The sequence below is a fragment of the Convolutriloba macropyga genome, chromosome 5 (assembly GCF_964194025.1).
Source record: "Convolutriloba macropyga chromosome 5, txConMacr16.3, whole genome shotgun sequence".
In the NCBI taxonomy this organism is placed as follows: Eukaryota; Metazoa; Xenacoelomorpha; order Acoela; family Convolutidae; genus Convolutriloba; species Convolutriloba macropyga.
The window spans coordinates 76,085,347-76,111,809 of NC_134472.1; the positions used below are offsets into that span (position 1 = coordinate 76,085,347).

At 34.6% G+C, this 26,463-nt stretch overlaps 1 protein-coding gene across 6 annotated transcripts in view; it reads left to right on the plus strand.

Annotated features, from left to right (window-relative positions):
- The window catches only part of LOC142339663 (dynein, cytoplasmic 1, intermediate chain 2a-like), a 117,578-nt gene that overhangs the window by 82,082 nt on the left and 9,033 nt on the right, over positions 1-26,463 (plus strand). For all 6 annotated transcript variants that reach the window (XM_075389861.1, XM_075389864.1, XM_075389862.1 and 3 more), the window contains 2 exons: positions 22,150-22,275; positions 24,028-24,234. In XM_075389861.1, the coding sequence (XP_075245976.1) occupies positions 22,150-22,275; positions 24,028-24,141 (240 nt within the window). In that variant the 3' untranslated portion in view covers positions 24,142-24,234. The remainder of the gene's footprint in view (positions 1-22,149; positions 22,276-24,027; positions 24,235-26,463) is intronic.

Here is a 26,463-nt window from a genome sequence, read left to right on the forward strand (position 1 = left end):
AGCCTTTTGAAATCACCAATTGTTTCAATTCTTTGGAATTGTTTTTTCAAATTTCCTGAAAATTATCGATGTTTTTGAAAATTTTCCTGAAAATTATGTTTCTGGTTTATCGATGTTTTTGAGCAATAAATCTTTTTAAGCCTTGAAATTGGGTTATTAGATAGCCTCTTGAGACATCAAAATGGTTCTGAGGAAAGTAGTGGTTTTCAAATTTTTTGAATTGTTTTGTCATTTCCTGAGTGTATCGATTTTTACGGGCAGCTGAAACGTTTTTAGGTCTTGCAGCTGGGTTACTGGACAGATTCATGAGACAAAATGTGCTTTTGAACGTTTTAATAATGCAATATTATGAAGTTTTTAATTTTTAAGTCTTTGTCATATTTCTCAAATTTTTCTATTTTTATTTGCCAATAAACCTCTTTCAAAGCTTTTATGTGGGTTGATGAGTATATTTAAAAGGTCCTCAGTTTAAAGGCTTCAGTTTAAAAGCTTCAGGTATTTTAGCAATGATTATGTTTTTGCTTGGTTGTTTTTCTCACTTTTTGATTGTTCTTCTTTTTGGCTGGCATTGTTAAATTGATCTGCTGATGAGGTACATTAGTTCTAAGGTTTCATTCAATTCTTTGTGTTGTGTTTCAGGAGTTGTCATGCTATGTTTTTAAAGTTTTTTTTAAAGTTTTTTTCACACTTTTTTCGGGTAGTCAAATTAGGGTGGTGATTTTAATACCGGATCAGTAACGGGAGCGAAAATGCTAGTAGATGTAAGGCTTGATGTTTTACTATATTTAAAGTTCAGTGATAAATCGCTAATTGAACTAGTTTTTGATATTTGACGTGAACGCTATTTTTTTCACTATTAAATCGATACATTTAATTCTAATTGCGCCTGTTTGCCTTTGCTTGCATTCGGGCTCTTAATGCTTTTTATGACTTCGACTCTTTTCAGTGTCAAAAAATGTTAGTTATTTTTTTACCCATTTTTATAAATATTTCTGTTGTCTTGTCTCTTTTAATCGATATTGAGAAGTCTCCTTGGTTGATGACGCATAAAGGTACTTAATTATTTGTTTGAGTTCATGGCTTTTGGTTTTCAAACTTTGACACTTGGTTTTCATTTTTTGAATGTTCCAGTTTTGGGAGTGTTTGCTGTACTTTTAGTTGTGTTATCGTTTAATATCATTAAGGAATGTTCTCATAGGTTGCTAATAAGGTTATATTAAATTATTTCTTTGTTTCACTGCAAAGCTAATTCTGTCTATTACTTTGACACTATTTGTTTTCATGAAGCGTTATGAACTTTGCGTGTTTTTGTTCACATTGTTGTCTTCTCTTAATCCGATTAGTAACAGGTCTCATCTATTTCTAAGAATGCCTAAGTTGATCGAATTAATTGTTTCAGTTAGTAGCTTTTATGACTTATACGCTGTTAGTTTTCAGAAAATTTTGGTAAATTTTTGTTTTGCTATTATTTCTAGCACTAATTGCTTTCTTGTCACCTAATGTCGTTGATGACAGTTCTCATCGGCCGTTAATCTGGGTTACCTTTATGGAAATAATTGTTTCAGTCTGTTGTGGCTGCTTTTATATTCTTTGTTTTTAAAAATTATTAGCGAACTGTTGATTTTTTGAAATTGTCGTTTTTTTGTCTTTTTATTATTATTATTATTATTAAATTGACTTGGTACCCGCGATGCGGGAATCACTTTGTTAATTAATTACAAAAACAGGACCAATTAACAGGATATTGATAGTATTTAAAGTTCAAAGCCTTTAATTTCAACAGAGTTCAGCTGTTTCCGAAATAACACTGTAGGACATGTCCAGTCAAAAGTTGAGATGTCATTTCGCTGGGTGAGAACATTTGCATATTTCACAACTCTCAAGACAAAATACTCTGCCAATTTGACTGACTTCGGCCATTTAAAATTGGTCCTCAAGAATTGTTTTGCTGCAGAACGGTTACTGCGTGGTCCCTTGAAAACTTTTCAATAATCATCAAACTTAAGGGCAGTATCACAGTTGTAAATTTTGTTCAGCATAAGAAGATCATTTCGAACCAAAAGAAAACTGATTGGCAACAAATTGTTGTAAATGAGGCTCTGATTGTAGTCACTATCTGTAAAAAATTTCTTATTCAAAGCCCACTTGAGCGCTCGTCTTTTCATCTTTTCTAGTTTTCTGCAGTTTGGCCAATTCGAGAACCATACATTTCACGCGTAAAGGAGAATTGATAAAATGTAACTTTTGTATAAACTTACTTTTACTCTCGTATTTGTAGAAAAGGGAACGTTTCTCTTCAAGAAAAAGGTTTTGTTGTGCCTTTGATAGCCGCTGATTGATATGACTGTCCCATTTCAAATTATTAGTAATAACTATACCAAGATCATTCACCGGAGATTTGCATGTAATTTCTGTATCATCTGCATACAAGTGGACACTACACTGATCTAACTTTTTTACATCAAAACATATAGCTTCAAACTTTGCATTTTTGAATTCCATTCTGTTTTCTTTTGACCATTTAGTCCAGATAATGACAGATTTCGTTAGAATAATTGGACAATTGTTTTTAGGTTTATTTTGGTGCATTTGTGCGCTTATAGTGTCAAGGACATTGTTGTCTATCTTAGCTTGATCTTGCTGTTAAAATGTTAATGGTCGGGTCCTTAGTTAATTCAATTCTTTGGATTGTAATTCAGGATTTGTCCAGGATTTGTCATAATACATTAGGTTATCAAAGCTCAATAAAGCTACTTATAGCTGGCATTAGTTGTGTACTTAATATCCTGAAGTTCAAAAGCTGAACTATGTGTAATTTAAGAATCTAACCGAATTTGCAAATTTGCACGGCAAATAAGAACCCTTTGACACTTAGAAAATTCCGTCAATTTCTCTCTTATTTTTTCTTTTTCTGTTTAAATAACAATATGCGTCATGCGGGTCAATGGCGGCTATTTTCCGATAGTTTGAGGGCTATGTTGAATTTTGGGTTTTGATAAGCGGAAGCTGTTTAAAGAGTTCTCTAAGCTGTTTTGGCGTCGTCTGTTATAAATGGAGACAACCGAAAAAAAAGCGATTGAAGTACACAAATATGTGATGGCAACGAACGAAACCAAGACAATCCGTGAATGTACTCGCTGCTTCATTTTCTTGCGGTTTTCATTTAAATGAGGCATAAAACTGCTGTTATCGTAATTAAAAGATGCATAGCTATAGCGAGAGGTATCATTGATATAATCGTGTTATTTACGACTCGGTTTTCAAACGGCCGAGTGCCAGTGAGAAAATTTTTTTGATAAATTAGGATTTTTTTATTACGTTGAAATTTCGAAACAAATTTAGTTTTTACAGTTACTTTTTTTGTCCAAATTTGTTTTTCTCGCAAATTTTTAATAATTAATTGTGGTTTTTGGATCTTCAGCAATAGGAAAAAGCAATATACCAATTTACAATTTTATTGTTTTTTGAAGTGCGGTTTGTATTCTTTTTCTTGTTGTTAAAATCTTTGGGTTGAATTTCTATTGAATTTTAATCAGTTTTGGATTTTTATCAATTTTAATATGTTGGATTTTTATCAATTTTATTTGGATTTTCATTAATTTTAATTTTTTTGGATTTTTATCAATTTTAATTGTTTTTGAGAGAGAAAGGAGACCATTCAATCCACTGTTTCCCTGTTTTTATATATTTAATAGCCGCGTCAGCAATTCCAGGCGGCTATTATTGTGCTCCTATTTTTTTAAATTCGAACGGATTTTTCTTTCGTCTTGCTCTGAATTTTTCAAAGACTTCAGTGACTTCTATTGCTTTGCAGTTAAAATTTGTCTGCGTGACGCCATTTTAGGTCGATTGCGTGATTTACCTCACTCAAAAAATGACTTTGAACTCACTTATGGAATTTTTACTAATTAAAGATCAATAGTGTGCATCTAAGTAGTGCCAAACCTATATGCCCTAATTCTTGAGTATTAGTCTTGAGTTTTCGATTTCGAAAATCATTTTTCAAAATGCTCTTTCAGGTTTTTTTCCTTATAGACCGTATGTGTATCATAAAATTGACAGTAAGTATCAAACCCAAAAAATCTAGTGGTCTACTAAAGGACTTTTGGTCAATCTGCCTATCTTGTTTCTTTAGTTGTTTCAATTCCTGGAAGGCCACAAGCGTCTATCGCTGCTATTTTCCGGCAATCTGCTGACTATGTTTTTGATCTTTTCTGCATAATTGTCCTGTTTTATGCATGCTTCCCATAATAATTTTGTTTTGTGTTCACCTGACTTAGAGGAGCCACTGGAATGTTGATGGCCCAGTTTCTGCTTGAATCTAGTTTTTGCTTGCTTTTTAATAGCCGCGAAGAGATAGCGGCTTTTATTGGGGACATCGTGTTTGTTACAATCCAAGAATTGGATTGTATTGGTGCTCTGTCTTTTTTTTTTATTTTTGTAAGATGTTTTCACACCTGTTTTCATGACTTTGAGCTTTCAAAACGGGATAAACAGGTAAAGCTCAGCGGGCATCAACTTTCATTAGAGGCCCGCGTTTAGTAGTCCCTCAAGTACTCAGAGTGGTGAAGCTACTGGGAAGGCCGTAATTCAAGGTTAAAAGGTCATTTTGGAGTTTTTGAGCCTAAAATAATGAAATTTTTAGCAATTTTTCGTCATTTTTTGGATTTTTTGCTAGACCAGTCTAAAATTGAGGTTTATTAAATTTCATATAGGTCCTTTGCAAGACTTAATTGCTTTTTACGGCCACTTTAAGCGCTATAACGATTGCTACTCCAATCATAAACACGGTAATTTATACTAATTTTTTCAAATTGTTTGAAAATTTTTGTCATTTTTTGAGTTGTTCCAGACTTTGGTGTCAAAAAATCTCCTCTGGGGTTAAATAATAGGTTATCGCATAGTTTCTAGTGGTAATGAAGTGGTTTTAAACATTTTAACTTCATCAATTTTACCAATTTTTTAAAATCAACTTGGTTTTTTTCGAATTTTCTGACATCTATTGTCATTATTCATATTGTCCAGGCCCAGGGGGCAAGAAGCCTCATCTAGGGTTTGCTAACATCTTACTGAAAACAGTTTTTGCCCTTGGAGTGTTATTCAACATTATAATATCTTTTACAAATTTTTTGATAAAGTTGCAATTTGTTCCTTTAATTTTTTGAAATTTTTATTCAGTGGCCAGGGAACTTCCTATAGGGTTTGCTAGTATGTTACTACATAGTTTCTAGGGGCAATAAAATAGTTTCCAGTTTTTTTATTTTGCAGTTGTAGGGAATTTTTCAAATAAAGCTTGCAATTTAAAATTTTCGATTGTTTTCAAATTTTTCGATTTTTTGTCATTCTCTGAATTTAGCTATCTTTACTGGCCGACGAAACTTTTTAGATGTTGTAGACGGTATAAAAAATGAAACTCTGGAGTCAAAAAATGTTTTGACCTTTTTTATAGCCCTATTTTTGGAAACTCTTTGAATTTTCTCATTCTCAGTTTCTTGATGCATTTGTCATATTTGTCCAGTTTATCTACTTTTAGTGACAGATTCATCTCTTTCAAGGTTTTTGCGTGAGTTAATGAGTATTTTGAAATGAGTCATATATGGCCTTCAAGTTAAAAGCTTCAAGGGTTTTAGCAATGATCGTTTTTTTGGTTAGTTTGTTTGAGTCTTTTAGTTTCTCAACTTTTGAGATTTTGTCTTGTTGGCTGGGATTGTTCAATTGATCTGCTGGTCAGGTTCATTAGGTCTGTCTTTCATTCAATTACTTGGATTGTATTCCAGGACTTGTCCTGCTATGTTGTTTTAATTCGTTGTCTCCATCGATGATTCTTACGACCTGACTTCTTGTAATTGAACTTTTCAATGCCTTCAGTGACTTCTACTGCTTTGCAGTTAAAATTTGTGTTCGTGATGTTATTTTTGTTTTTAATAGCCGCGTCCTCAATTTCAGGCGGCTATTATAGCGCTACTATTTTTTAGCGCTTCTCAGCGGTCATCAAGTTTCATTAGACTAATTGTTGTGATAAACTTATTAAATAGCAAATTCTTTGCTATTTGATAAGTAGTGTTTCAGTTTAGCTTAGTGGCGACGAACCGGAAATATTATTGGACTGCCCTAGAAAAGGGGATTTTAGAGTTCTGGTTAATGTGAAGTGCGTTCATAAGGAATTCCAACTATCAAATCTTTCTGTTACCGTCAAGGGAGAAATCAACGTGATTATCAAAAACAAGAAGTCCCGGTTAGGGCAGAAAAATCACGAATCATCTGAAGTCCCGGTTAGGGCAGAAAAATCTCGAGTAATTAGAAGTCCCGGTTAGGGCAGAAAAATCGTGAACATCAGAAGGCCCGGCTAGGGCAGAAGTTCACAAATATGGACAACAGTATGACTCTCCGCTCGTGGGCTGAGCAGACAACATGTGTTTTTTGCAACTCGGGAACACAGAAAGTTGATGAGATAAATTGTGCCACCTGTCATAAAGTCGCTCATTTAAAATGCGTGGGACTCGGAATGCCTGTGAAAGGACATATGCTCTGGAACTGTCTAGATTGTGGACCGCATTCTCTCGGTGCACTTACTGATATTGTGTTGGAGCTGAAACAAAAAATAGCTGCATTAGAAACTGTCCCAGAAGATATCAGGTCGCTGAAACTAGAGGTCACTACACTCAAACCTAAATATAGCTCGGTCGTACAGCAAACAACGCAGAATGAAAGCAATTCTTTTAACCCTACCAATAGATCTGAAAACGGAATTTTCGGTTTTGAACTCGCAGGCCGAAGCAAGGCTCCTTTTCAACCTTTCAGGAGTCGTTTTAACAGCACGAACAGCTCAAAAAGACATAAACCGGATGACGAGAATGACGATGATGCAATGAACACTGAGGATTTTCAGGTGCGAAAGAAAACAATGCGACCCCAAAGGCAAAACTTTGGTACGAAGCAGAGTCATGATGATTTCAATGGTATCAAGAAAAAACCTTCTAGGCGACACATTTTTCTTGGGAGACTAAATTCAAACTGCACAGAAACTATGATTAGAAACTGGTGTTGTGAAAGCGGAGCCCCTGTACTCCACCTGCGAGAAATTACAAAGGAAGGCTCAAAAATGAAAAGCTTTCACCTAGTTTTCTCCGAAGAGGCCCATGAAACTATTGTGGAAGACAGTTTTTGGCCAAGCAATGTGGTTCATGGACGTTTCTTTTTGAATGATGATGCTCGGAACTGGTTGAGATCACTCCCACCAGACCTTTCGAATGAATCTTGACTCAAAAATATTACGTGTGCACTTTTAAATGCACGTTCAGTCAGAAATAAAATTGAGCAATTTGAAGATGAAATTCTAATCAATGAATACGATATTTTCTTTATTAATGAATCTTGGATCTCCTCGAACATTGATGAAAATTGGATAATAAAGCAACTTTACTCCAGTTCAAACTGTTATGATCATTTCAATCTTCCGAGATCGTATGCAAAAGGTGGTGGACTCATTGCCATTTATAAGAGACACTTAAATTTAAGGCTCACTTCACATGGCTGCAATCCGTTTTTGGAATACGCATGGTTTCAGTTGAAAACCAACGAAATTGTTAATATTTGTTTGCTATACCGCCCACCAATTGCTAACTCTACTGATTTTTGGAAATTTCTCTATGACGAAGTGTTGCCATTTTCACTGGAAGGAAATGTAATTATTCTGGGTGACTTTAATCTTCCCCATAGCACCAGATTGACGAATTTCTTAGGAGAATCAAGTCTTTTCCAGATTGTTCTAGAGCCGACTCATGAGAGTGGAAATATTCTTGACCTGATCATTACAAATAACTGCGAAAAGGTCTCAATATTGTTAGCAAAAGAACTGAGTTTCTCTGATCATAAATTAATCAAATTCGTGATGGCATCGGAGATAACATCCCAAAAATCCTCTCAGTGTGTTCGGAAAATTTGGATAAATGTGGAATGGAAAGATTTCAGCAATGCTTTGGAGTTACCGTTAGCTCTCAATCAGCACATCACAAAGCCACATGACCTTGCAGAATTGCTCGTTGACACTTTTGTTGAAGCTGTGAAATATAATGTACCCGCTGAAAAGCGCAGCACAAAAACAAACATTTGTCCTTTTTTTGACACAGAGCTTGAAACATTGAAACGGATGCGTCGCCGAACAGAGCGTTTCTACCAAAAGAACCCAACAAGTGAGAAAAAATTAGCGTACCAGCAAGCTATTTTAAAGTATAAAGAAGCTTTTAAACGGAAGAAATTGATGTACTTTGACAGAAACATCAATAAAAACATCAACCTGCGTGTTAAATTTGCAAATTTTAATCGGCTACTTGGTGTTCCCACTGAGCACAAGGTTCCAAGGAACTGGGGATCAGTTAAAACGAGCGTTGACAGATTTCAGAAGTTCTTCAGAGACAAGGTACTTGATATCAGAGAATTAATTCCTACTTCCACTGATAATGGCCTGAATAGCTTGTTTTTGGTTGATGAATTTAATCACGTCAATATGTCTCTTGATCAGTTCAATTCAGTGGAATTAAAAAATGTAAGAGAAGCTCTTATTGATACATCAAATAGTTTCTGCGTGCTAGACCCAGTTCCAACAAGTGTGGCTAAGCAGACTTTTGTCTCCTGGTGTGATCATTTTCTGAATCTAGCCAATAGCAGCTTTGAACGAGGCACGTTTCCTGATTTTTTCAAAACTGCAGTCATAAAGCCAGATCTGAAAAAACTGAACCTTGACACTGAATTACCTAGCAGCTATAGGCCTATTGCAAATACATTATTCTTCTCAAAATTATTAGAACGATTAGCGGCTGATCAACTTAAAGAGTATCTTGAAAATTACAAACTTTTGGATGTGCAACAGTCAGCATATAGAGCTGGCCACTCTACGGAAACTTGCTTAATTAAAACATTCAATGATATCCTGCTCCAACTTAATTCAAACAAAAAACAACTGATTTTGGGCTTGGATCTCTCAGCAGCTTTCGATACAGTAGATCATGACATTTTTGGCTGGGTGTTAGAAAATCGGTTCAACATCAGAGGTAAATGCAAAAGTTGGATCATGTCTTACATCAGCAAACGAAAACAGAAAGTACAAATTGGAAACTGCCTCTCTGCTGAAGAAATTGTTGATTTTGGCGTACCACAAGGTTCGATCCTTGGACCTTTGCTTTTTACTATGTACGTAACTCCAATTGGTGATTTGATGAAGCGAATTCAGTTGAGATATCAGGTTTATGCAGATGATACACTAATTCTTTCGACTTTGAGGCAACAAACCTTGGAACATGATATAAAGGATCTAGACACGAAGTTGAGTCTTTTGTTCCAGGCTTTCAGTCAGATGAAGTTAAGAGTAAATCCTGATAAGACTGTAGTAATGTTAATCTCGTCAAGAAAGCAAAAACTGAACTTAGCTAAGCTTGATTTAGCAGGGGAAAATTTCACGTTGAAGCCCAGTTTTAAATCACTGGGCATAACGATCGACCAACACCTTTCTTTGACAAGACACATAAACTCAGTGACTGCTTCGTGCTACAATGAGCTTCGCAAACTGTACAAGATCAGACATTATCTTACGATTGAAACGAGAAAACTAGTGGTCCAGAACCTTATAATATCTCGCCTTGATTACTGCAACTCAGTTTTATCTGGAGTACCCAAAACAGAGATTATGAAATTCCAACGGGTACAGAATGCAGCGTGTCGGTTTATCTTTTCACTGAAAAAGTCTGAATCATGCAAAGATTTCATGTATCATCTACATTGGCTTCCTATCGATAAACGGATTGATTTTAAAGTACTGATTTTTGTCCATAAAATTATTCATAAGTGTCATGTGCCGGATTATTTGAATCATCTTGTGGAAATTCAACCTGACCAGTACAGGAAAAGATCAGTAAATGCTTTCAAGGCTGTCACAGTTCAGTCAAAAAATTCATATGGTGATAGAGCTTTTTGCATTCGCGGTTCGAAATTATGGAACAAACTACCCCAAACACTCAGAGAAATAAGCGACCATAAACTATTCAGGAAGGAACTCAAGACACTTTTCTTTTCAATGTGTTACGGACAGCCTGTTTTCAGAAATTAGTATGGATTGCGATGCTAGAAGAAGGATTGCGATGCAGAATTGATACCATCAAAAGAAACCTCAGTTTGAGGGGCTGTCTAGTTTATGACAAATCGAAGCCGTATCGACGAATTATTGTTGATAATGAACAACAATTTCAAAAGCGTACTTGCATTTTGGGATCATCTCTTTTGTTTGGTTTTTTTATTCAAAATAGTGTTTTAATTTCATGTCCAGGTGGTAGTATATCTACTATGTGCTCTGAAAGCGTCTTTACAGAAATTTTTGAAAGAAATGTACGCCAAGTTATTGTGATGGCAGGAACGAATAATCTATTTGACAAGAAAAATAAACGATTGATGGGCCCCGTAGAGACATCGGATGAAATGTTCTATCTGATTCAGAAATTGAAGTTCTACCGTTTGCATGTTTCAATTCTTGAGCTAATTAGTCGACGAGGGAAAGCGGAAACATATGCTAGAGTGAACTATTGTTACAGAGATGTTGCTCGAGAACTGAATGTCCCCTTTGTAACATTGAAGAAATTTAAGGCTGTGAAGCTCCTAAGCAAAGACGGAATCCATCCAAATCCGCGAGATATTCGAGAACTTGCCTCTGGTTTCAGACGTGCTGTAAAGCATACTGAACTCTATTATACAGTGAAACGATATCAGTAAGAGCACGGTTAGTGCTGAAGATTTTAATCCTTTTAACAACGTTTTAAACCAATTATTCAAGATGTATGCGGTTCGGCTGATCTGACGATATTCCTGGTCTTGTTGTGTCAGAATTAGTATTTTGAATTGCCTGGCTAAGGCGGAAGATGAACATTCCTTGATGCCCAACATAACCCACCTTTGTGTACAGAAAGGGTGGATAAAGAAAGACCAGCACTACTACTACATTAGAGGCCCTTAGCCGCGTTTAGTAGTTCTTCAAGTACTTAGAGTGGTGAAGCTACTGGGAAGGCCGTAATTCAAGGTTAACAGGTCATTTTCAGAAGTTTTTGAGCCCAAAATGTTGCAATTTTGTCTTCTTTTTTGGGATTTTTTGTTGGACCAGTCCGAAATTGAGGTTTGTAAAAGTTGGTAAAGGTCTTTTGCAAGACGTAATTACTTTTTATGGCCATTTTAAGAGCTATATGTATGGCTACACCAAACATAAACACGGTAATTTATTCTAATGTTAAAAATTTTTTCAAGTTTTTTGAATATTTTTGTTGTTTCAGCTCTTGGTGTCACAATAATAGGAGGTTATTGCATAGTTTCTAGTGGTAATGTAATAGTTTTCAACTTCACGAATTTTACCAATTTTTTTAGATAAAATTTGTGGTTTTTCCAATTTTCTGACATTAATTGTCATCATTCAAGTTTTCCAGCTCCAGGGGGCAAGAAATCTTGTCTAGGATTTGCTAATAGTTATACTGCAAAATTTTTATTCGCCATGGCATAAGCCATTTTTTTTTGGTTTTTGAAAATTGTTTGAAAATTTTTAGGTTTCTCTAACCTGAACAGCCAAAACATTTCCTTTCGGTTTTGATAATAGGTTACTGCATAGTTTCTAGTGTTAATGGGGAATTTGTTCCAAGGTTTTAATATTACAAATTTTAGCGATTTTCAAATTGTAATTTTTTCTTTGACTTCCCTAAATTTTATTCTTTTTCCTCAGTGGCCAGGGGTTTGCTGCTATTGAGTTTGCTAGTATGTTATTGCAGAGTTTCTAGTGGCAACAAAATAGTTTTCTGTTTTTTTAGATTTGCAACTATAAGTAATTTTTTAAATAAAGCTTGCAATTTAAATCTTTCTGATTGTTTTCAAATTTTTTGAATTTTTTTGTCATTTCAACTATCTTTTTTGGCCAGCGAAACTTTTTAAATGTTGCAGATGAGTTACAAGACAGCACTCCACAGAGAAAAAATGAAATTGAACATTTTTTCCTGACACATTTTTGAAAAATAGCTCTAAATTTTTCCTTTTCATTTGAAGCATTTTTCAGGTTTCTTTTTGAAGCATTTGTCATTTTTTTCAGATTATCTACCCTTAGTGTCAAATTAATCTCTTTCAAGTCTTTTGCGTGAGTTAATGATAATATTGCATTGTGTCATAAATGGCCTTCAGGTTAAAAGCTTCGAGAGTTTTAGGAATAATTGTTTTGTTTAGTTTGATTCTTTTAGTTTCTCAACTTTCGAGATTTTGTCTTTTTGGCTGGGATTGTTCATTTGATCTTCTGGTCAGGTACATTAAGTCTGTTTTTCATTCAATTACTTGGATTGTGTTCCAGGACTTGTCCTGCTATGTTGTTTTAATTCGTTGTCTCCATCGATGATTCTTACGACCTGACTTCTTGTAATTGAACTTTTCAATGCCTTCAGTGACTTCTACTGCTTTGCAGTTAAAATTTGTGTACGTGATGTTATTTTTGTTTTTAATAGCCGCGTCCTCAATTCCAGGCGGCTATTATAGCGCTACTATTTTTTAGCGCTTCTCAGCGGTCATCAAGTTTCATTAGAGGCCCTTAGCCGCGTTTAGTAGTTCTTCAAGTACTTAGAGTGGCGAAGCTACTGGGAAGGCCGTAATTCAAGGTTAACAGGTCATTTTCAGAAGTTTTTGAGCCCAAAATGTTGCAATTTTGTCTTCTTTTTTGGGATTTTTTGTTGGACCAGTCCGAAATTGAGGTTTGTAAAAGTTGGTAAAGGTCTTTTGCAAGACGTAATTACTTTTTATGGCCATTTTAAGTGCTATATGTATGGCTACACCAAACATAAACACGGTAATTTATTCTAATGTTAAAAATTTTTTCAAGTTTTTTGAATATTTTTGTTGTTTCAGCTCTTGGTGTCATAATAATAGGAGGTTATTGCATAGTTTCTAGTGGTAATGTAATGGTTTTCAACTTCACGAATTTTACCAAGTTTTTTAGATAAAATTTGCGGTTTTTCCAATTTTCTGACATTAATTGTCATCATTCAAGTTTTCCAGCTCCAGGGGGCAAGAAATCTTGTCTAGGATTTGCTAATAGTTATACTGCAAAATTTTTATTGGCTATGGCATAAGCCAATTTTTTTTGGTTTTTGAAAATTGTTTGAAAATTTTTAGGTTTCTCTAACCTGAACAGCCAAAACATTTCCTTTCGGTTTTGATAATAGGTTACTGCATAGTTTCTAGTGTTAATGGGGAATTTGTTCCAAGATTTTAATATTACAAATTTTAGCGATTTTCAAATTGTAATTTTTTCTTTGACTTCCCTAAATTTTATTCTTTTTCCTCAGTGGCCAGGGGTTTGCTGCTATTGAGTTTGCTAGTATGTTATTGCAGAGTTTCTAGTGGCAACAAAATAGTTTTCTGTTTTTTTAGATTTGCAACTATAAGTAATTTTTTAAATAAAGCTTGCAATTTAAATCTTTCTGATTGTTTTCAAATTTTTTGAATTTTTTTGTCATTTCAACTATCTTTTTTGGCCAGCGAAACTTTTTAAATGTTGCAGATGAGTTACAAGACAGCACTCCACAGAGAAAAAATGAAATTGAACATTTTTTCCTGACACATTTTTGAAAAATAGCTCTAAATTTTTCCTTTTCATTTGAAGCATTTTTCAGGTTTCTTTTTGAAGCATTTGTCATTTTTTTCAGATTATCTACCCTTAGTGTCAAATTAATCTCTTTCAAGTCTTTTGCGTGAGTTAATGATAACATTGCATTGTGTCATAAATGGCCTTCAGGTTAAAAGCTTCGAGAGTTTTAGGAATAATTGTTTTGTTTAGTTTGATTCTTTTAGTTTCTCAACTTTCGAGATTTTGTCTTTTTGGCTGGGATTGTTCATTTGATCTGCTGGTCAGGTACATTAAGTCTGTTTTTCATTCAATTCCTTGGATTGTATTTCAGGACTTGTCCTTCTATGTTTTTTCACTTCGTGTAACAATTTTTGTTTTGTCTTACCCTGACTTCTTGGAATTGACTTTTTCAATTACTTACCTCACTCAAAAAAATGACTTCTGAACTCACTTATGGATCTTTAAATTTCATGAACATATACTTGTTAAACATCAATGGTGTGCGTCTAAGTAGTGCCAAACATATATTCCCTAATTCTTGATTATTAGAGTCCTGAGTTTTTGATTTCGAATATTAAATTTGGGATCTTCTCCGTTTGTGCCCCCAGTACGTTATGCGCCCCCAGTTACAGAGCACGTGCCATTACATAGTAAGTCATTTTGTAAAAAATTTTGCACGTGCATCTGAGGGATGCAAATAATATGCGCCCATTAAGCTGAGGGGGCACAAACGGAAAAGATCTGACTTCTGAACTCGCTTAATGAACTTTAAATTTTATGGACATTTACTAGTTAAAGGTCAATAGTGTGCATCTAGTAGTGCCAAACGTATATTCCCTTCTTCAATATTACTGTCTTGAGTTTTTGATTTCGAATATTAATTTTGAAAAAGCTCCTTTAGGGATTTTTCCTTATAGAGCGTATGTGTCCCAAAAATGACACTCCGAATCTAACCAAAAATTGTAGTGGTCTATTAAAGGACTGGTGGTCAATCTGTCTATCTTATTTCTTTAGTTGTTGCAAGTCCATGGAGGAACACAAGCGTCTATCGCGGCTATTTTCCGGCAATCTGCCGGCTATGTGTAGGTCATTTGCGTGACACTCAACAAAATGACTTCTGAACTTATGGAACTTTAAATTTTATGAACATTTACTAGTTAATAGTGTGCATCTAAACAGTGCCAAACTTATATGCCCTCATTCTTGATAATTAGTGTTGAGTTTTTGATATCAATTTTGAAAACATTTTTTTCGGGCTTTTTTTCTTTATAGACCGTATTTGTCATAAAATTGACAGTCCGATTATAAGCCAAAAAGTCTATTGGTCTATTAAGGGACTGGTGATTGATCTGTCAATCTTATTCATTTAGTTGTTTCAATTCATGGAAGGCCACTAGCGCCTATCGCGGCTATTTTCCGGCAATCTGTTGGCTATTGCTCTCTGTCGTATTGTCAGTCAATGATTGAGCACGAGTAAAATCACAAAGTCCTTTGAGAAGAGTATTAGACACAGTAACTACCAGATTTCTGCGTTTTCTCCAGTTTTTCGCAGTATTTATTTTTTATTTAAAGCTCAGATAGCTGAGCAGAGCTATTTTTGGCGCTCTTGGTTTTCAAAAAATTTAAGAAAACTTTGTCGTGACGATTTTTGTTAGGACAGGCAGACTTCAATTGCGTTTTGTTCACTCATTCAATTCTTTCATTGAATTGCGTGCGTGATGTCATTTTCACACTAATTGCAGCAAAAATTCCTCGCTTTCAAAAATAACTTTCCGAGGTCTCAAAGAGACTCACATACGTTAATTGAAGAAGTTTTTTGGGACAGGTTTGCAAAGCTATCGCGGCTGTTTTCAGGCTATGTTATTTATGCTATACTGAATAATTCTTTTGATGAAAAGCCTTAAGGTAATAAATTGTTTATTTAAGTGTACAATCGGCTCTTTAATTCAAATTTTTTCAACTTTCAATACGTTCAGGAGTCTTAGTGCTAAGCTTTTTAATTGATGGTCTGAATCGATTATTCTTTCGGCCACTTGATCTTATGCTTCAAATGCTCAAAACGACAATTTTTTGGCGACGTATACAGTTGAGCATTTGAAATTGTGAGCTGGAGGTCGTCATTTGATACTCTCTGCTGCGTGAGTTTTTAGGACAATTATTCTCTTATCAGTTGATAGGTTCTCGACTTAACTCAAGCGCCTCTGAAACTGACATTATTTGAAATAAAAGTTTTGTTGTGGCAAAATAGCCCGAGCTTAGAAAGCGTAAAGAATTTGTTAGGCCAGATAATTAATAGCCGCCCTCATCTTCTCAGCCGGCTATTTTAGCGCTCCTATTTTTTTTACAATTCAAAGAATTTTTACAATTCAAAGAACTGGAATTGTGTGGGGGCGCTGTCTTTTTTTTTACAATTCAAAGAATTTGAATTGTATTGGGGCGCTGTCTTTTTTTAAGATCTGTTCACACATTTTCATGATTTTTGAAGTCAAATTGGAGTTGTGATTTTGGTCACGCCGAAACAGGAAATTGAGCAAAAAAGCGAGTGATTTTGCGGCGTGAATCTTTTTCGCTCAAATTTTAAAGTAGAGTGAGAAAACGGCGTTTGAACAAAAATTCGGTTTCTCGGTAGTGGTTTTTTTGTTCACATGCGGCAATTTTACTCTGATTTTTACTGTTTTTTCGATTTTTTGAACCGGATTTTTTTCTAAATGGTTTTCCCAATCCATTCACAGATCATTTTAGACCTAGTATATAGGTCTAGAAATTAGTTATTCTCAGCAATTAGTTATAAAAGTGATATTTATCTTCTGCTTTCTTATTTTTTTCTTGATTTTTTGGGACAGGTGTGCAAAGCAATGGCGGCTGTTTTCAGGCTATTTTATTTATGTTATACGGCATAATTCTTTTGATGAAAATCCTGAATGTATTCAATTGTTTATCTAAGTGTGCAATCTGCTCTATAATTCAAATTTGTCCAACTTCCAATACGTTCCAGAGTCTTAGTGCTATGCTTTTCATTGCATAGTCTTAATCGATTATTCTTTCGACCACTTGATCTTACGCTTCAAAAGATTTCTGCGTTTTTCCCAGTTTTTCGCAGTATTTAGCTTTTATTAAAAGCTCAGATAGCTGAGCAGAGCTATATTTGGCGCTCTTGATTTTCAAAAAATTTAAGAAAACTTTGTCGTGACGATTTTTGTTAGGACAGGCAGACTTCAAATGCGTTTTGTTCACTCATTCAATTCTTTCATTGAATTGCGTGCGTGATGTCATTTTCACACTAATTGCAGCAAAAAACATTCCTCGCTTTCAAAAATAACTTTCCGAGGTCTCAAAGAGACTCACATACGTTAATTGAAGAAGTTTTTTGGGACAGGTTTGCAAAGCTATCGCGGCTGTTTTCAGGCTATGTTATTTATGCTATACTGAATAATTCTTTTGATGAAAAGCCTTAAGGTAATAAATTGTTTATTTAAGTGTACAATCGGCTCTTTAATTCAAATTTTTTCAACTTTCAATACGTTGCGGAGTCTTAGTGCTAGGCTTTTTAATTGATGGTCTGAATCGATTATTCTTTCGGCCACTAGATCTTATGCTTCAAATGCTCAAAACGACAATTTTTTGGCGACGTATACAGTTGAGCATTGCAATTGTGAGATGGAGGTCGTCATTTGATACTCTCTGCTGCGTGAGTTTTTAGGACAATTATTCTCTTGTCAGTTGATAAGTTCTCGACTTTACTCAAGCGCCTCTGAGACTGACATTATTTGAAATAAAAGTTTTGTTGTGGCAAAATAGCCCGAGCTTAGAAAGCGTAAAGAATTTGTTAGGCCAGATTATTAATAGCCGCCCTCATATTCTCAACCGGCTATTATAGCGATCCTATTTTTGTTTAAAATTCAAAGAATTTGAATTGTATTGGGGCGCTGTCTTTTTTATTACAATTCAAAGAATTTCAATTGTATTGGGCTGCTGTCTTCTTTTTAAGATCTGTTCACACGTTTTCATGATTTTTGAAGTCAAATTGGAGTAGCCGAAACAGGAAATGGAGCGAAAAAGCGAGTGGTTTTGCGGCGTGAATTTTTTTTCGCTCTAATTTTAAAGTAGAGTGAGAAAACTGTGTTTGAACAAACATTCGGTTTCTCTGTAGTGGTTTTTTGTTCACATGCGGCAATTTCACTCTGATTTTTACTGTTTTTTCGATTTTTGGATCGGATTTTTTTTGTAAATAGTTTTCCCATTCCATTCATAGTCCGTTCGTGGTCTAGTTTTCTGTTTGTTCAATGAAAATTTTTTGAATTGTACGTCAGGACTTGTCTTGCTATGTTTTTTTACTTCGTCGAACAAAAAAATGTTTCGCTTTACCTCATTTGGCCGCTTTTTCAACATTTTGCGTGAAATCTTTTTGACTTCTCTAGGCTAGTTTCTCTCTCCTCTCATTCTGCTAAAAGTGAATTTGAACATCAGTTGCTCAGCAAAGCAATTCAAAATGAACAGAGTCAGTATAAAAAATTGAAGTCAGAAATAGAAACGGAATAAACCCATAAAGCCAAATTTTAGATGCCAGCTATTTGAACGTCGTTCCTATAAGTATTAGTTACCTCTCTCTAATGCTTATTGGTATTGATAGTAGCCCCTGGAGCCTCTCTCTAAGAAACAGAAGTATGTTCAACTACGAAATGCCATCAATATAAATCGGACTTAAAAAATGTTTTGGTACAAAAATCTTTTTTCAATATCTATTCTTTCAATCCCAATCATGCTTATTGGAATCAATGGCGGCTATTTTCCGGCAATCTGCGGGGTTTATTTGTTTTTCATGCTGAGAAAGACATTCGATTTTTCAAAAATAAAAATTTCGAAAATAAAACAAATTTGTTTATACCCTATTTAGATTGCAGATCGATGCGAATCCCCAAAGCTCGAGGTAGATTAAAACGTGCTCTATGTTCCCACTTTTTTTGAAAATTTATGCTAGCCCCAATTTTTGGTTCAGACATTTTGACTTTTTTGAGGGCACCCCAGGATAGCGTATGTGGTATCAAATTGAAGCTCCCTGCCTCTAGAATTTCACTACAAATAGAATTTTTAGGAGTTTTGCTTCTCTGGAAAAAGTTTGTCATTTTCTACCCAGAATAATTTAGGCAGTTAAGCCTAATTATAGTTCCAGAACACTTTCCTATGTATGAACTGGAATTAAAAATAGCCCACATCTGAGTAAACAAAAATTGTGCCTGCAGTTTTCATGTCTGCACTATTTAGCCACATTTTTGCCAAAAGAGTTGGTGCAAACATTTCAGCAACTCTTTCATCATGAACGTAAAACCAATAAGACTATCGTCAATAAAAAATGTGGCTAAAATTTTGGTCGAATTCAGTCAGTTTCTAAAACAAGCGTTTTTTCCGAGGATATCTTTAAAAACGTATCTTATCGTTTTCTCAATGTTGCCAAATAGCACTGAAATACAAAAAATGAGTTTTTTGAAAAATTTTCGGAAATGCGACATTTTCACACAAATTTAGGCTTTTTTACAAAACTTTAACCGGTTACTCACCCATCTGTTCATCCAATATTTAGTTCGTTTCATACCTTTTTTTAATTCTTAGTAGACAGAGAGAAAATTCTTAATTAATTGAAATTTGTTAAAAAATCAAAAAATTTTGAAGATTCACTTTATCCGTGTACAGTTGATTGGAAACCAATCATCAATGACTCATTCTGATATTTGTAATTTTATGGACTTCACTGAGATTTGAAGAAGACACCACAGATACTCTTTTTGACAGTTTTTTGAATTTTGATGAAAATTTATGCCACTAATGAAGTTTTTCTCATATTTGTGCCATTCATTAACAGTACAACGAATATAAGTTGTTAGAAGCAGCTTCTGATACTCAGTTGCCTATCATTGAGTTCCAATTTGATATATTTCAAATGATTTTAGGGTTCAGTCTTTTTTTAAAGGAACTCAGTCGGGAGTCGAAATGGAGGGACGGAACAGGTTGCTAAGCGGCTAATCACAGTGAGGCAGCATATGTAAAAAAAGTTTCCAGATTCAGGGCGCGAACGGTTTTTCTGAAATAAGAGCGGAATCTGACTTTGCAAGGTTTTGTTGACTTGCTGTGTTTTGACTGCCGTTTTAGTGTTGTCCCCTTTTTAGTATGTTTTTTTGCGACTGCTATTAAAAAAACGACTTATCTGTTTTAGGTTCAACTGTGAGAATCTGTTAATCTGATTCTAAAATTTCTTCGTTTTGAAATAAATGCTCTGAAAAAATATCGATTTAACTTAATTTTTGTTTGCCTTTTTTTAGTCATTTTTGTGGTTTGACTGATTAATAATTATGGAAAATCCGCATCGAAATGATGCTGTTCTTTATGCATGCAATGGTGGTTTTAATTATTGGGGGTGGTGGTTAGTGTTACTTGCTCAAGGAACTTAACTTCTTAAAAACAACGTAATGTTCGAAAAAACGTTTTGCTTTTTAAATTTTGTTCTGACATGTTTCATCTCTATTTTGCACTGGTTTTCTTGTTGTTGACAGCTTTTGAGTTTTGAATTATTATAACGAATGAAAACAATTTGGACTTCAATTGATCCGTCTCCTTGCTTTTCCTATGCTGTTCATTTTGACTCATCTTTTAAGTGGCTTATGATTCTATCAAATTTGATATTACTTAGATATCAAACTTGATAATAATTAAATATCAAACTTGATATTACTATCAAATTTAAAAAATTTTTGATAATTTTATGATTTGATGCAGTAATAGTATTTTTTTGTTCTCGGAGCAATAAAAGAGAAAATATAGCAGAGGAGTAATTATTTTAAGGTGCCTCACAAGTATATAGGCTCCCAAAACCTTCTTACTAATTCATTGTTGTCACATAGAAAAACATCTCTCAACATGTGCAGAGGACAGGTGAGCTCTTATTTTAAATCGCATCTTATTGTACTTATTATTGTACTCATATTATAGAACTTATTTGTGATCGCATGTTTTGGGTGGGAGTCATAAGGTTGAATACTTAAATCGTGTTGTAACAAATTTTGACACCACAGGATTTAAATTGTATATTGAACAAATTTCACAAAAATTCCATGTTTGTCCTTCTATCTTTATCAATTTCTCCAACTCATTGATTCGTTTCACCTGCTTTTGCCGCTTGTGTATAAAACTGCCTTAGTTTATTTTGACTTCCACTTGCTATTCATTTCCTTCGTTTCACCAAAACATTATTTAAGTGATTTTGCAAGAAAATAACTTGAGAAAAATTCAATTGGTTTAGTCCCTTTGATAATGTAAGCCAGATAATCGAAATAGTTATTATAATATATTACACAATTGTTTTTTTGCAGTCTGCAGCGTTTCTCAAGAAATTTACGGCTACAAGTAACTTGAAATGAGAAGGGTTTCTCTGAATACAGGTGATGTGCTGCTGCTGTTTCCTTTATGATTTTTGGGCTCGTTTTCGATTATCTAGATAAAAACTTTATGGTTTTAGCAAAACTATGCAACTTCTGCTGTCACCTTTACCAATGTACGTGACCACAAAACATTCAAGCTGAAAACTTTTGAGTGTAAGAAAAACTTAACTTTGCATCGGATGTCATCAATTTGACTTAGAGCTTTTAAAGAATCCTTCATTTCTCAAAAAGAGTTTTAGAAAAAGACCGATTAAGCTCAATCAAAGCCGTCAATAATGCAAAAGAGTTCAAACTCAAAATTTTTGTGTTCAGTTTAAAAGACGTTTTAGGAAAACTTTGTAATAATTTTTGATAATATCTTTATTTAAGTGCAATAAGTATTTCGCAATTGAAGGGTACTTTTTTTGAAATGTCATTTCAGAAATTCTGTTTTTCTATATCCTATGCTTTCAAATGCAAATGTGGGAACATTCTGTGCAACGCACAGAACAAGCGAGCCTTCTTTTTGCTATGAAATTGCACATCATTTCTCAGGTGAGTGGAATTTGGAAAAGCTTGAAATATATTGAATGACTTTTACGCAAAATTTTAAGCACGCATTTTACGGACAAGCTTATTTCAATTTATCTTAGTTTAATAGATTTTCTTGGGTACTATTTCTTGCACTTTAACGTTTTAAATATGTAGATCAAAAAGTAAAAAGAAATCTTATTTTCTGCTGGCCGCGTTAGAAAGAAAATAGTTTTCTGCCCGTTTTGTGGCAGATTTTTTTAGTGCTCTCAAACGAAGTTAGTAGTAATTGTTTGTGGGGGCGCTATTTCATGATGCAGAGAAAATTCCAGTATTTTTTGCCCTTCCCGTCACTTTATTACCAATGTTAGTGGTTTGGAAATAATATTTTAGGTTCAATAAATGTAAAGGTTTATTAATTGCTGTCGAACGAAGTTTGAAGCAGTTACTGTAAACGTGGTTGTCTTTTTATGCAAAAGTGTCCCGTGACCTTCTTGCCATTTTGTACTAGAATGTTTTTTTGATCGCTTGAGTGGTTTGGCTTCTCTGTTTAATGCATTTAATTTTCTGTACTTGTAGGTGCCCTTGTCGTCCATGCAACTAGACGGCTCTCCCGCCATCATTAAGGCCAAGTGGTCTCAGAATGGTCGAAATATGGTGATTGGAGATGACGCTGGAAAGATACACGTGGCAGACATCGGAGAGGTGATAAAATCTGTCCGAATCGTACATCTAATGGGAGAACACAGCCTTGTCGATATAATACTGAAGAATTCCGTAACTGAAATCATTGGGTAGTTAATAAAAAAGGCGTCAGATAATCGGTTGATTTTAAAACGCGAGTTTATGCCGCTTCATTTGGCAACTCACAGTCAATAGTAACCAGTAGGTACCTCAACTTCACAATTCACTTGTAAAGATTGGGCACGTAAAATAGGCCTTTCAAGATCTAAACTCTGCTTTTGTTGTCAAACCATCAGTTTGAAAAGTAAAAAGTAACTGGTGAACTGTGATTGACAGTCAAAGAGCAACTTTATTAATAGCCGCCCTCATCTTCTCAGCCGGCTATTATTGCGCTCGTATTTTTTACAATTCAAAGAATTTGAATTGTATTGGGGCGCTGTCTTTTTTTTTTTTTAAGATCTGTTCACACATTTTCATGATTTTTGAAGTCAAATTGGAGTAGTGATTTTGGTCACGCCGAAACAGGAAATGGAGCGAAAAAGCGAGTGGTTTTGCGGCGTGAAATTTTTTCGCTCTAATTTTAAAGTAGAGTGCGAAAATGGTGTTTGAACAAAAATTCGGTTTCTCGGTAGTGGTTTTTTGTTCACATGCGGCAATTTCACTCTGATTTTTACTGTTTTTTCGATTTTTTGGATCGGATTTTTTTCTAAATGGTTTTCCCAATCCATTCACAGCTCATTCTAGGCCTAGTTTTTTGTTTGAATTAAATTTTCATTTCTCCCTAGTGGTTTTTTTGTTCACATGCGGCATTTTGACATTGATTTTTTGTTTTTTTTCTTATTTTTTGATCTGATTTTTTTAAAATGGTTTTCTCAATTCACTCATAGCCCATTCTAGGTCTAGTTTTTCTGTTTAGTCAATGAAAATTCTTTGAATTGTACGTCAGGACTTGTCCTGCTATGTTTTTTTACTTCGTCAAACTTTTTTTCGCTTTACCATTTTGCCGCTTTTTCGACATTTTGCGTGAAATCTTTTTGACTTCTCTGGGCTAGTTTCTCTCTTCTCTCATTCTGCTAAAATTGAATTTGAACATCAGTTGCTAAGCAAAGCAATTCAAAATGAACAGACTCGGTATAAAAAATTGAAGTCAGAAATAGAAACGGGATAAACCCATAAAGCCCAATTTTAGATGCCCGCTATTTGAACGTCGTTCCTATAAGTCTTAGTTACCACCTCTAATGCTTATTGGTGTTGATAGTAGCCCCTGTAGCCTCTCTCTAAGAAACAGAAGTATGTTCAACTACGAAATGCCATCAAAATAAATCGGACTTCAAAAATATTTTTGTACAAAAATCTTTTTTTTTCAATATATTCTATTCGTTCAATCCCAATCATGCGTATTGGAATCAACGGCGGCTATTTTCCGGCAATCTGCCGGGTATTTTTTAGATTCATTTTGGTTATAATTTAAACTACTGAGGCGTTGACTGACATTCCTTATTTTGCTTAGTTGGCCTGTTCCTGTTCATTCTGCTATAACTAGTTGACATTCCGAGAGAAAAACGTGCAAATATATTTGGGTATCAAAAAGAAAAACCATAGAAAACGAGCTTGTTGGCCGTCTTCGTCTTTTCTTTAGTGAACCAAGTATGAACTGAAAATTTCACAGCACAATTTTTGGAACAAGAAATTTAGTTTTTGTGAAGTTGGGGCTGTTGAGTAGCATTTAAAAGGGTAATTGAGTTGGTTCTAACATTGATTTTGTGTTTGTAGAATATTTGCACTCCTCAGCCGGACGCATGGAGCAATTTAGTACACACATTGTCGGAACTGCAGAGTCAGACGACTGAGATTGATCAGTGGTCGGACACGAGTAGTAACTACTAATCAAGTCATAATCTCTCTTACATCACCCACTCAATAGGAGACACTAGAGTCGAGGCTACCACAATCATCTTTTCATTATTAAGCTGCACTACGGTAAGTGAGGTTTAACTCTGATATTGGGTAAGTAGAGTCGTCCTTCAAATAGTGCTAAAATTTTACATTATAAAAAAAAATTATCAGTAAAGTTTGTAATGTCGGTCTTTTTGCATGTAATTCGTTTCCCGAATTTTGCCCGAGATCGATTGCGGAACTTTTCCGTCTACAACTCATCCCTTCACCAAGCTCCGTGAGAGTATATTATTTGGAACCGTTCAAGCTCAGTTACATTACAATGAGCTCTGTAATAGCGTACTGTTTCGTAGCTGCCTGTATTTGGAATCTAAATCTGCTGAACTCTAATGGTTCATTCAATACAAAACGGTAGAGTCGGAATCAAAATTTGTTTTTACGTCGCTGTTTTAATTGCTTTCGAATGATGTTTGAAGCCTTTGTTTTAGTCGTGTGTGCCTTTTTGTTTCTACGCAAATTTTTGTTTGGCCGCTCTAACTTTTCGATTTACGTTTTGATAGCACCCAAACTTTGACAAACGTGTTTTGCTTTTTTACCTTTGTTCGCAGCTTGTTCAACATTTGTTTGCGTGGAATCTTATGGTTAGTTGCGTGACTTCTCTTGGTTAGTTTTTTCACTCATTCTTCTCAAAGTGCTTTTAAACAGCAGTTTTGCAGCAACGCAGTGTGAAATGAACAGTCAGTATCGAAAAACGAAACCAAAAGTAGAAACGGGATAAACTCGTAAAGAACAGTTAACGGTATTTGATACAGCTACAAGAATGACTAACTCTTCTTCAACTCTTATCGATTACATCGTAACAGAAGATTACGAAACAGGCATAGTAGCGGATAGAATTTTGAAAACTGATTATTTTGCAACAATCACAGCCTAAATCTGTGACGCTAAAATCAAAAACAACAACACACTTTTTTGACAAAAAAACTATTCGGCCATAGCGTTCCAAAGTTTTATTGAAAATTCAGACTGGAGACACTTTTACGGTGCAGTGACGGGAGATGTGATGTTATTAGAGTTTCAGAGAATTATTGAAAGAGCATTAGCACTACATGCTCCAATTAAAGTCTGTTATATTTATATTAGAAAAGACAAACCAAAATTTTTTGCTTCAAGAAAAATGGCTATGAGAAAACAAAAAACGAATTAGCGATGATGAAACTAAAAACGATTTAATTCGTCAAAAAGAAAAACAACTTCTCTCAAGTTTATGGAGTTAAACAGTGAATAAGCCAGATGGAACTTCATTCAAGATCTTCGTAATAATGAAAAGACTCAAACAAGATTTCAATCTTTATTAAACAGTTTTGGTAATAAGGTAACAAAGCCTATGGAAATTGCAACTCTTCTAAATTACAGTTTTTCTACCCTGGGAGATTTCATTGGCTTGCAACAAACAAACAACATTCCTCCTAAAACTGCTCCGAGAAAGTGTTTCAAGTTCCGATATATAACAACCAAGGAAACAAAAGTGCTCTTAGATTCATTGCATAAAAGTAAACCACTCCGTCCTTCAAAAATACCAGCTTGGTCAATACAAGATGCTAAAGCAGCGCTACTTGAACCACTATGTTATCTCATTATTAAGTGCATTACAGAAGGAAAACTCCAAGAAGATCTTAAAAAAGCTTGTGTAACTTCACTTTTCAGAAAAGGAAATCCCGAAGACCCACTCAATTATAGACCTATTTCTGTCACTTCTGCTTAGTCAAAAATTTTTGAAAAGGCGTTAAGTTCTCAAATCACAAATTTCCTAGAAAGGGAGCAATATTGTCTATTAGTCAATTTGGTTATAGAAAACAAATTTCAACAATTGATGCTATCCTGAAATCGACAGAACAAATATGATTAGAACAAGAAAAAAATGTTTCATGTGTATTTTTAGATCTTTCAAAGGCTTTTTATTCGATAAACCACAAAATACTGTTACGGAGACTTGAAAATATAGGTTTTGATGATTATGCTACCAATTCATTAGAGAATTATTTGAGTGAAAGAACGCAAAGAGTTGTCCAGATGGAATTGACTCTGATTGGAGAAATTTGAAAAGAGGAATTCCACAGGTACTATTTTAGGACTTCTTTTATTTAACATTTACCTCAACGATTTAGCAAAGATTGTAGAATAGGATTGCACGGTCGTCCAGTATGCAGACGACACTTTTCTTTTTAAATCCGACACTGATGAAATATCGTCAAAAACAAAGCTTGAACATAACATCTCAAAAATTATCGATTTTTTTGCAAAGTTCGAGTT